The sequence below is a fragment of the Anneissia japonica genome, unplaced genomic scaffold, assembly GCF_011630105.1.
Source record: "Anneissia japonica isolate Jap-2015-1 unplaced genomic scaffold, ASM1163010v1 scaffold785_len581690_cov155, whole genome shotgun sequence".
NCBI lineage: Eukaryota > Metazoa > Echinodermata > Crinoidea > Comatulida > Comatulidae > Anneissia > Anneissia japonica.
In genome coordinates this window covers 334,328-346,811 of record NW_022739772.1, presented here as the reverse complement: position 1 = coordinate 346,811, position 12,484 = coordinate 334,328, and the positions used below count along the sequence as shown (strand labels likewise).

Below are 12,484 nucleotides of genomic sequence, written 5' to 3'. Positions count from 1 at the left end.
ATTTTACTCAATCATTTGTTGAATGAACACACTTGACCTAAATACAAGGCCTAGGCAAGGTTTCCTTGATAAAACTTAATTACCACGAAATCAAGACGATATTTTTCTAGGCCTACCTGTATTGTTATACGATAGTCAATCATCGCAAATTAAATAACATCTTAATGTTTTCATTCAAACAAATTTGCCCACGTCGTCACTAACAAAAGCAACATCGTTATAGTCTTAGTCGGGTCGAGCAGAGTCCTGATCGATCGCGAAGAACATACAGGAAGACCACGTTTGGAGAGCACATGATTCACTCTACAAAGTACTGCGCTATGAAGCAAGAAGTAAGCGTGTGTTTTCTGTAAGATATTTAATCATTACGAAAAAGTGAGACCAGGGAGATGTAAAAAATACATAAAATACATCTCCCTGGTAAGACAAAACAAATATTTTTAATGTTTTATTCAAACATAATTTCCCATGTAGTCTGATCACTAACAAAAACAATATAAAGGAATAAAGAGCACTGCTCGACGTTGTGGTCATGATGATGTGAGAAAGTGTAACGAATACTTCTAGCTCATTATCACAATCATTCAATTATTTTATTTAATTGAAATACATAGGCTACTACTGTAGTCAATTTAAATCTGTTTAGTACTTAAAGAACGGTAAAATTATAATTTAAATGTTTACAAAAATTCATACAACCAATTTGGGGATTCACCATGTGCGTTGATTTGCTGTCGATTCGATCGTGTGTTGTTCAATGGCTTTTTAAAGAGTAGAAACCATTTGTTTCTACAAGAAAAATTGTTGTGTCAAGTTAATGTATTTTAACATGACTATAATAAACACTTCCAAGTTTGAAGATCTGATTTTCGTGCACCGTGGATTCACGGTACAGCATTCAGCAAAAGGCCGATGCTAATTTGGAGTCTGAAAGTTGAACTCCGCGTTAACGTATATTTAACGTGAATCGATAAATTTACGTGACCAATAATGCAAGTTTATTAAAGTATGACTGCGCATGCGTTGTTTCATTTACGTAAATATATCGTTTACTGATTTGTTTATGGCGACGTAAATATATCCACTTCCTTATTTATAACTTTCTCAAGCATGGCATACATAGAATATACTAATTTATTAAAAAAAAAAAAAGAAGAAGTTATATAGCTCCATGTTTCAAGAATGATATATTTATAATTTACTAGGCCTACCTGTTGTGGCTGGAGTTGGTCTATGCACCGGGAAATCTTGGTCTGTCGTTGTAGTAGTAGTAGGCCTGGGAATAATAGGAGTGGTAGACCTACCCACCGGTTCAGGTGTTTGATCACAGCTGAGGTCCATACTAAAAACACCGTCACTTTCTACTACTGTGCCCATGTGACAATAAGTTAATTACAATGAATGATAATGTTAGTAGTAACTTCTGTTCACCACTGCATGCTCTCTATTGTATCTTCTTCAACAACAAAACTGTTTTCTACTGCAACTGTCACCTGAAAGTGCGGTCTTGTACAAGTCACGCATCACTGAGCAAGCAAACTCATCAGCACGTGACAGTTCGTCATGGGATCTCACTATATACAGTCACTGCATCACATGGTAGGTAGTAATAGTATTGTTTGTACTCAATTATGTTTTGAACATTTAATTGATTGGTAATAAAATAGTGTTCATTATTAATAGTGTTCATAGTGACACAGACTGCAGTTATTTCAATTATTTTCATTCGTTAGGCTACCACAGCTAGGCTACAATCAATCGTTCTTGCCAAAACAGCAACAGATAATTATTATAAGCCTAGAAAGAATAGCAACTCCCTGGCCTTTTGGTCGTGTTTACGTTGGCCAGGCACACTCCTTTGGTAGGCAAAAGATTCGCCTCAGTATATGCCAATGCATGGGGAAAATACGAAAGCTAAATGGATGAAATTCACATTTTATGGCATGTTATTAGGAATTTTTTTTAAAAATATATAAAAAAAATCTAAGAAATTTAATATATTTTTTCTATTTCCCCTACTCAAAGATTTGTTGCAAGCTTGCGTACAAACCTAACATGCAAATGTTCATTACTACTAGAGCCGTGTTCACATGCATGATCGTTTCTTAAATATTGTTAGTGGACATGGCCCAGGGGTTGTTGTAAATAGAAAATTATTTTTAAAAGATTTACTTAAATTTCTTTATTATATTATTTATTTTTAATTTTAATTTTTTAAGAAACATGTCCTGAAAGTGTCCACTTAATAGGGGTTCTACTCTATTTGAAATGCTTACGAATATATATTGTTCATAATAAATATAAATAAACAGTATTTTCTTATTAGGGCAAGAAAAAATTTTTGCCCTCCTCCACCCGCCACTAACTAACTGAAAAAATAAGGGCGGAAAAACAAAAAAACTTTTTACCTTTTTCTTAAACAAATTTTAAAAAATGTGAATGAATTTATTTTTATTTTTTGCCAGATGTTCTACAAATTAGTGTTAAGTTGTTGTCTGATGTAAGAATTTGCCATTCTAGGCCTCTGTGGGTTATTTTTATTCCATCTGAGGAGAATTTAAAAAAAAAAATAAATTTAAAAAAAAGCTTTCTTCCCCCGCCCCTATTTATCATTTTTTTTAAAAGAAGGGTAAAAAACAATTTATTATATTTGGCCTTATTATATTTTTGTATATAATATAATGTTAATGAAGGTTTTTTTTTTCACGTTTCAGTTGGAAAAGTGTGAAATAATATGGAATAACTGAACATAATATTTATTTTCAGAATGTGTAGAATTTGATAAAGTGGTAATCCTTTGATCACAATGTTCCGAAGCATCTGCAGGGGACCAGTTCAAAGGTCATTCAGATATAGTCTCCTATCAAGATTAGATAGTACCAACCTAGCCTCCATAACCCAGCTCCATGTGTGTACTGCTAATAATAGAGGGTCAGAGTTTCCAGATTTGAATACGAGTGTTGATGTTCATAAGCACAAGTTGGAAAGACCAAAACCAACTCCAAAAATAACGAAGGATGAACTGAAAACACTAGAGAAAGATACGAAAGTAAATATCTTTACATGTCATTTTTTTTTTTTTTTTAAATTTAAATAAGAACCAGCAACAATGAGTAGAAGTCCCGTGTCTCCAGTGAGTCATACAAGATTCTCTGAAATGTGAACGGCCTCCTGCACACCTGTAAGGAAACAAAAGTCTCCCGGAAACTAACCCATCTCTCGCACATTAATTTTATACTATATAATAATATTATTACAATTAAAATCATTCTTTTTAAAATTATCATTATTTTAATTAAAACTTAGAATAAGATCTGATGGAAGCACTGTTTAACCCTTGCAATAGAAAATGTTAAAACAAATTGCCAAGTCATCTTAGTACAACAGAAATATTAAAATTATCATTGAAAAGCACTAATAAAACTATATCTAATTTTTTTATTATTACAATTAAAATCATTACAATTAAAACTAGACATAGATTTCTTGGAAATACAGCTTGACCCCTTCAATAAAAATGTTAAAACTAATCACCAGATCTTCTTTAGTACACATTTTCTACTACTATATTATTAATTGTCTCCTTATATTTTTTTTCCTTTTTTTTTTTTTTTTTTTTTTTTTTTTTTTTTTTATTTTTTTTTTTTTTTTTTTTTTTAAATTTAAATAAGAACCAGCAATGATGAGTAGAAGTCCCGTGTCTCCAGTGAGTCATACAAGATTCTCTGAAATGTGGACGGCCTCCTGCACACCCGTAAGGAAACAAAAGTTTCCCGGAAACTAACCCATCTCTCGCAAATTAATTTTATTTATCATGTCATATCATCATATCATTTATTTCCACCATTTCAAATTTACAATTATATGACTCAGCAGTTCCTGGAGGATTGCTCCAAAGAGGGTAATGCGTTATCTGTCAGGAAGCTCTCCAGTACCAACAGAAGAAACAAAAATATGTAACAGAAATATTAAAACAATTATTTGCAAAGTACTGAAAAACTATATATAAAATATAATAACTATATAATGATATTATTACAATTAAAATAATTCTTTTTAAAATTATCATTATTTTAATTAAAACTTAGAATAAAATCTGATGGAAGCACCCCTTGACCCTTTCAATAGAAAATGTTAAAACAAATTGCCAAGTCATCTTAGTACAACAGAAATATTAAAATTATCATTGAAAAGCATGAATAAAACTAATCACCAGATCTTCTTCAGTACACATTTTCTACTACTATATTATTAATTGTCTCCTCAAAGTCCTCTGGTGTTGGGTATTGCCATATGCAGCAAAGGGAAGTGGGGGGGGGGAGTTACCCCTCCCCATTATTTTTCAGATGTCACAAAAATGAATGGAAATAAGTTAATAGCAAAGTGAGTTACTTTAGATGTTAACAGCCAATATATGTTGTAGGTATACCAAGCAATATGCTCTGTTTCTAGTTTTGCACTTTGTATTATTATTATTATTATTATTAGAACAGTTCTATTTCTCAATGATTGTAACCAGCCAACTCACACATGAGCTTCCACTTTTTACATCTCATGCCTGTACTATTTCGCACATCATAACAATTTTATAACTAAAAATTTATAGGCCCATTATATCCTAAAGTGCATAAAAATGGAGTGCGTTCATTCAAGTGCGAATACAGGCCATATACATTTCTTTTAACGAAGCTATACAGACCGACAACTGTTAAATCAGTAGCAGTTCCATCAAAATCTTTTTTATAGAAGGTGCTCTATTTCATGATTTTTGCATAGAGGGCGCTATATACACATTTTAATTTTTTTGCCTCTTGCATCAGATGCCAACAAAGTTAGCAGGTATATTATTGTATGTTTCAGATTTATACTTCTTGCATATCATTTATGCTTGTTGTTTTTCCTTAGGGATCTCTTATTCCAGAAACATTAAAGCAAATGGAAAATGATGCAGACTTCCAGATGAACATGGAAAATCTGAAGAAATTGGGTCAGAAGAAACTTACGAAGGAAGAACGGATCAAACGGCAGCGAGCTTTAAACGACCTCGGTATTCCCAGTTTCCGGGATTTTGTCAAGTCAGCATCCACAGATTCAAATGGAGGTAGCTATTTATTCACGTCAATGGAATGGGGCAATTCCAGTCCAACAAACTTAACTTGTTTGTTAATATTTTGAAGATTCAGGGATGCATGTACTGAATGTAAATTTGCTGTACTTAGCAGGGGTATAACTAGGGCTTTTGGCACCCCAGGAAAGAATGAAATGACGCCAGTTTCCATCTCTGTTCTTTGTTCTAAGCTTGTTGTTAATTGATTAAAACACTACAACAATATCTTCGGAACTAGGAAGCCTAAAAATTGTTTGTCCAAACTGTTTTTGGCACCCCTTTAGTTTGGTACCCCTAACAAACTATTCAAACAATTTGTTTTCATTTGTTTATTGATTGATTGGTTTATTGAGTGATTAATTGAAAGTGAGTATGCGGGCAAATGAGAGGGTGAGCTTTCAGTTATTTGATTTATTGCTCATTTCAAAAGGTTTATAAAGAGTTAATGCATCACGGATTTATTGATAGCTTGATTAATTATCATTTATTGATTTATTGGACAATTACATGATCGATTGATTAATTAAATCAGTTATTAATTCATTTTTTTTTAATTGATTTTGATGCAGATTTATTAAAGCATTGACTGTTGGTGATTGTGTGATTGATTATTGATTACTGATTGATTTAGTTTTCCACTCAGTGACTGAGATAGAGAGTGACTGATTGGTTAAGTGTAGGTTCAGTTGATTGATTTATTTTTTCACTCAGTGATTGAGTATTAGAGAGTTACTGATTGGTTGATTGTCGGTTTGATTGTTTGATTGAAGAATTGGTTGGTTTAATGTATCAATTAATTTTCTCAACATTTTCTTTCCACATATGTAGATGAAATGAATAATTTTAAAAATTTCTATGAAACTCTTCTTAATCAAGATCTATACAGCTTACTGCGAAAAACACCGATAGAGATATTTCAGCTGAACATTGGTTTGTACTGTAATCAGGCTTGTAGCCATTGCCACGTGGAGTCGTCACCTAAGAGGAAAGAAATGATGAACCGACAAACAGCAGAGAAGTGTCTAGAAGTCCTTAGCAACAGCCCCTCCATTCACACGGTTGATATTACTGGTCAGTAGATCATAACAATCCATATTTTTACCTTTCATATTGGCGAGTTGATTGGCTGAGCGGTTAAGTCGAGCATCGTACCCTTCAGCTATAATATCGGCACTGGTTCAAAGGGCTCACTCGCTAATGGTTCCGGTGGTGGAACAAGTCTTCTCGGATAAGGACTTTAAACCGTAGGCCCAGTGTACGCATTTGTCTCATGTGCACTATAAAGAACCCAGTACATTCTTCGAAAAGAGTAGGGGGTTACCCCGGTGTATTGGTCCATTCAGTCCCCTGTCCTCTGCGGATATGCCACATAGGATAGTGATTAAGTTCACTTATTGGCATATCCTGAGCTCTCGTGCTTAAAGAAATAAAATGAAATGGAGTCATATATAATAATAAACTAAATACTTTTACTGATGATGATGATGGTGGATGGTGATAATGATGGTGATGATGGATGATAATGGATGATGATGTGGAAGCGTTTTGGCACAGCGGCAGCGGTTTGGTTTCCCAACAACGAGGTAAGGGTTTCAATCCCTCGCTGTGCATTTCGCTTGTGTCCTTGAGCAAGGCACTTCTATCTATGTTGCTTCTCTGCACCCAGGAGTATAAATGTGTACCTTGTGGGGTTGCCTGCCTCTGCACCAAGATGGACCCAATGACCAGGGAAAAGAAAAAAGCTTCGTACCTGTAAAGGAAGGCGCTATATAAATGACCAGATTAGATTAGATAATGGTGGTGGATGATTATGATGATGGTGGTGGTGGCGGCGGTGGCAGCGGCGGTGGCGGTGTGGATTGATGGATGATGATGATGGATAAATGGATAGATGAATGAGGTTGGATGATCATGATGGATGGTGATCATTATGGATGCGGATGATGATGTAATAAATGGTGATAAATCGTGTTTGAAGAATCTAAAAAAATGTTCCAAATTTATGGCCATCAAAAGAAAATAAGTTTTCCCAAACATTGATAATCCATAAGATTTCTTTGAATCCAAGGAAATTTCAATCTGTTTTGCAGGAGGTTGTGTACTCTCTTCAAACAGACTTGTATATTTGAAGGTTTGGATTTCTGCTAAATTCTATTCATTTTATGTGTTATTTGTCATGATGTTGTAAGTTTATATTTATTAATATTTAAATATGTACACCTTCATCATCCAAATATGGTAAAAATACAAAAAAATAAGAGATTTAATCACAAGTAAATCTAAGATATATACGATGTTATTCTATTTTGAAGGCGGTGCTCCAGAACTTTGCAGCGAATTTCGATTCCTCGCAAAAAGATCCAAAGAACTTGGCCTGAATGTGATTGACAGGTGCAACTTAACAGCGCTCCTTGAACCTGGCCAAGAAGACACTGCTCAATTCCTTGCGGATAATGAGATCATCGTCATTGCTTCTTTACCCTGTTACAGGTAATTAATGAGCATACTCTTGTGAAATATTATATTTTTATTTTATATTTTGTTTATATTTAGCTTTGGCCTTTTCCAAACCTTTTATCATAATAAATAAATTTTGTTATCATTGTTATTATTTCTTGATCCAAATATAATAATAAAACTTAAAATAAAAATAAGCCACTTCCTAATTCTGATTGAAAGTAATTATCCTAATTCAATCCATCCAATCAGAATTATGAACTTTTTAAGACTGGTGTAACAATAGCCACTGCATAAATTTTTTATTTTTTCACTTTCATTCATCCATGACTAAAATGCATCATTGTGAAATCGCCATCTTTAATTGGCTGAGATGCTTCCTTCGTGTACTAAATCTTATCCTTGTTTTATCCTCAGACTATCAAAACATTATTTGACAAAAACATGTGAAATACCTAAATATGGTCATGATGACATCGCATCATGACCATATATAGGCACATCATGACTATATATGGGCATGCAACAGTTTTTTTTTTGGTAATTTTTTCAGTGCTAAGAATGTAAACATACAACGAGGCGCTGGTGTGTTTAACAAGAGCATTCAAAGCCTTCTACTACTCAACAGCCTTGGGTACGGCAAACCAAGCTCACCCCTCCAACTCCACCTGGTCTACAATCCATTGGGTATGCATCAAGTTATCACAATCATTTTGTATATTTCACCTTCTTTGTTGTTATTTTTATTATTATTATTATCATACCATCATTCTTGTGATGGCTCTCTTTAACATTTTATTACATATTTATTAATAATATAATTGTTATTATAAATAATAATATAATTTATAGAAATGTACTGTAATAATAATAGCACAATAAGCATGTACACCAGAAAATGTTGGAAGCCAACATAAACTTGCTTAGCAAAGAAATTCATGTCACATCACCTCATTCTGTCTGATAGTGTACCCCTCTTATACACATCTAGATGTGTATAAGAGACAGCCATGTCAGTGCCTCTACATCACAGGTGGGCAAAGTGTGGCCAGACGGTAATTTTTTTACGGCCTGCTAACCATCTTTGTCTAGAAAACACCTTGTATTTTATGATAATCGGTAATACGTAATATTAAAACTGAGCATTTTAGTGGTGTAAGACAGTGAATGAAGGTTTTTGGAAACACAATGGAAACATCACTGTTTAGGTGCGGCCCTCTGTTTTAAATCAAAAATTCACTTTGGCCCTCCAACCCATTTTTATGCCCACCCCTGCTCTACATACTGTACAACACTTTTCTTGTTTGTTACATGTTATAGGCCTACAATTGTTGTAGGACAGATACAATTAATTTACTTTTTCTTCTTAATTAATTCCTAATTATTATTTTCTTGGGACTTGATCAAAAGGAGCATTTTTAGCTCCTTCACAAGCAGATCTTGAAGTAAAGTACAAGGAGGAATTGTGGGATAACTTTGGCATTGAATTCAACAACCTTTTCACAATCACCAATATGCCTGTTAAACGGTTTGCAGACTTCCTGTACAGAAGGTATGGTATCTAAATTATTGAAACACATAAAACATGGTTTTGCAATTTTACAATTACAGTCACGTCTGAAAAAATTATTAATATGTAATGGCTTCACAATCCCTCGGACTGCGGTTTCATATTTATCAACATTTTCATCCATGAAAACAGAACTATAGAGTTTTTAAGCTGAGTCTAAGTTATATCTGTCATGGCTTAACTGAATCGTTATCATATTTTAAATATTGAGATACAGTAGAACCCCTATTAAGGGAACACCTTCAGGACCAAAAAAAGTGTCCCCTTAATTATAGGGTATCACTATTAAGAGGACACTAACCAAAAATATTGGGATGTTTTTGTACCATGATGACATAGATTCTTTATAATTTTATTTTAATTTTTTTTCATCATTTATTTAAGTCAGTTTCCTTCCCTCTTCCAAGGGGTTACTGACTGTCACTCGTTCCATGCAGCTACACCATCTCTCCACTTCCTGTCTTGTGCATCATACTCCTCCAAACCAATTTTTGCACTTTCTTTCTTCACCACATCTTTCCACGTCACCTTTGGCCGCCCCCTTACTCTTCTACCTTCAACTTCCAGATGCCAGGCTCTCTTTACTGGATCACCTTCGTCTTTTCTTAGCACATGACCCATCCATCTCAAGCTACTCCTCATAACAACCTCCACAATTGTTTCACTTAGACCTAGACGTTCCATAAGCTCCTTTGTGTTCCTTCTTTCTGCCAGCTTAACACCACTTTTAATTGACCTAAGAATTAGTTATTTATAATAATTTGCAATGCAAAAAACAATTCGTTTACTGTATATGAAATCAACAGATATGTAATTGAAACTAAAAAAGTTGTACATGTTCCTTGATTCGAGTGCACTGTTAATCACCTGCCCCTGTACCCTGTTAAGGGTTCTTGGGCATGGGCTTTTTCTGCCCATAGAAAAAGGATCTACAGTATTAATCTATCAGATTAATCCATCAGCCAAGTGTTTCTAGAGATAAAAATAGGATTTTATGTACAGAGCTTTGATCTTTTTTTTTGTAAAGGTGCTATATAAATGCTTTATAATAATAATAATAATAATAATAATAATAATAATAATAATAATAATAATAATAATAATGTCACATAAATGAAACTCAAGAAAAAATAACGTTCCAATCCACAAAGACCTTCATTTCCTGTCCTTCATCGCTGCCTTGAGTCTGAGGCTGTGAGTCCAAGTCATATTTAAATAAATCCATAATGTACCTGAGATCTCCGCATTTTGAAATTATTTCCTCGCTGTTCTATATTTGAAAAGTTACTAAAATCTAGTTGGCTATAAGGAAGAAAGTTCTATTATTAACACATTAACCATATCAAATATTTATAGATAAATGTGTATTATATATTTTAAAAAATTCTTCTGTATGTTTTTTTTTTTTGTTTTTTACAGGTTAGTGGTTTAGAGAAAATTCACTCTGATGTTAGGGCTTACAGACGATTATTTTTTTTCTAGACAAGCCATAACCTGTCATTTTGTACTTCACTGCATTGTCATTTATAATTTTTGTATTTTATTGTTGATGTTTTGAATTTATAATAAATTTAAAATATATTCTATTTCTTCTTATTTTCAACACCATTTGTTTGAATTGTTTTAGAAATGAGCTGAAAGATTACATGCATCTACTGGTACGTAATTTCAACGGAAACAGCATGGAAGGACTGATGTGTCGGAATTACATCAACATTAACTGGGACGGAAAGCTATTTGATTGCGATTTCAACCAGCAATTGGACATGCCGATGAGAAAAGTGAAAAGTCAAGGTGGCCATTTCATTCTACTGAGATAATATACAGTTATACAGCTCTACATGCAACCACTCTCTGCTACCACTTCTCTGTGCTTCCACTTGCCTAAACCCTCTTTTGTTTCGTTTTGTGTCCAGGGGCCTAGCCTCAGCAGGGAGTTATGTCTTGAAGCTCCCTGGAGCTGAAACATTCTAGCATGTACGTGGTGAAAGGGTTTGGGAGGTGGATGGTTGGGTTTATCAGAAGGGTTCACTTTAGAAAATAAAGGTAGCAATGGTTTGACTGGAATTTGAAAAATAAACTGTCCCAAATTTACCTCTTTGCCTGATACTAAGCTATCTGTACTAATATAATGCTAATTTATTAAAATATTTGATAATGTAGTACGAATACCTTTTCTTTTCTGCACAGGTAATGCTTCACCAAATGAACATACCGGCAATAGAGGGCCTTCCATCTGGGACATCAACTCAACATCTGAAGTGGAGGATCTGAGAATAGTGACCGACAGTCATTGCTTCGGATGTACTGCTGGATTAGGATCTAGCTGTCAAGGAACTACTGTCTAATTTGATTGATTGATTGATTGGCAAAACTAACACAAATTGATTTTACAGTACTACACTGTGTTTGTAACTATGTTATATTTTATAGTTTCTTATGAATATCAAGAAGTATATTTTTGTATAATTATTGTAAATGAAAAATGTTTTACACCTGAATGCGACTTATCTGAGAGAAGTGCATACAGTAGTTGAGAGTGGCGTGATTATTGCAAATTTCGACTGATGTGTAGCGCAAGGACGATTTAGGGGTAGAATGAATTATGAGGCTCCAATATGCAAGTGTCAACAATGGAAGAGGGGATGGTATTTGAATGAATACCTCCCTACCTTAAAATATTTATTAATGTTAAGGCTAAAAATACCTATACTAATGGGATGCCATTGAGCCAGGAATTTGTATTCATGTATATAAATGTTGTCATGGGAGTACACATAAGTTAAAACTAAGGAAGTATATTTTATTAATTTATTAGTTTAGGGTGTTGGACTGTAATGTCAAGGCTCTGTAGTTGTGACGGTAGGACGTGTGGGTCGTAACGGTGTTCCTAGGTAATCCAGGTAGTTATAATTTGAGCGTGACGTGTGCATAATCGAGGGATGCCTTAGAAATACACCTGCCCTAATTCCATTTAATTAACAATAGTTCGGTGACGTTAATTTATGCAAACATGTGCGATGCGAGTTGCATTGTATAGGAAATACAGTTAAGTTGGTCACTGGACAGAAAGATCCCTTACCCGGCGGATCGGCACCATTTGTGCGGAAAGGCATAAGTTAGCCAATGCGGAATGGTACTGCGTGTTGTGCGAGATACAACCTGGTAGTCAGTAACGTTGTTCCCTGGTAGATTGGTGTTATACTCTTCATCGTGGTTTTATGAGTATGTTATCATGCTGAGGTGTTAATCTGTCCAGTCACCCACGTAATTGTATATATTTTAAACCCGTGAGTAGACTTTTGAATTTATAAACTATTGTCTTAGTAAAATGTGGAATAGGTTTAAAT

General features: G+C 34.1%; 2 protein-coding genes across 2 annotated transcripts in view; one reads left to right on the top strand and one right to left on the bottom strand.

The window, feature by feature from the left end:
• The window catches only part of LOC117117997 (putative cation exchanger C521.04c), a 41,983-nt gene extending 40,575 nt beyond the window's left edge, over positions 1-1,408 (bottom strand). Inside the window, exon 1 of the mRNA XM_033262491.1 lies at positions 1,212-1,408. Coding sequence (XP_033118382.1) covers positions 1,212-1,377 — 166 coding nt within the window. The 5' untranslated portion in view covers positions 1,378-1,408. The remainder of the gene's footprint in view (positions 1-1,211) is intronic.
• A 58-nt stretch (positions 1,409-1,466) lies between these two features.
• LOC117117998 overlaps positions 1,467-12,484 on the top strand; it is an 18,824-nt gene continuing 7,806 nt past the window's right edge. The window contains exons 1-9 of the mRNA XM_033262492.1: positions 1,467-1,599; positions 2,767-3,049; positions 4,906-5,101; positions 5,984-6,178; positions 7,420-7,597; positions 8,118-8,251; positions 8,975-9,116; positions 10,762-10,928; positions 11,325-11,487. Of these exons, the coding sequence (XP_033118383.1) occupies positions 2,807-3,049; positions 4,906-5,101; positions 5,984-6,178; positions 7,420-7,597; positions 8,118-8,251; positions 8,975-9,116; positions 10,762-10,928; positions 11,325-11,482 (1,413 nt within the window). The 5' untranslated portion in view covers positions 1,467-1,599; positions 2,767-2,806 and the 3' untranslated portion in view covers positions 11,483-11,487. The remainder of the gene's footprint in view (positions 1,600-2,766; positions 3,050-4,905; positions 5,102-5,983; positions 6,179-7,419; positions 7,598-8,117; positions 8,252-8,974; positions 9,117-10,761; positions 10,929-11,324; positions 11,488-12,484) is intronic.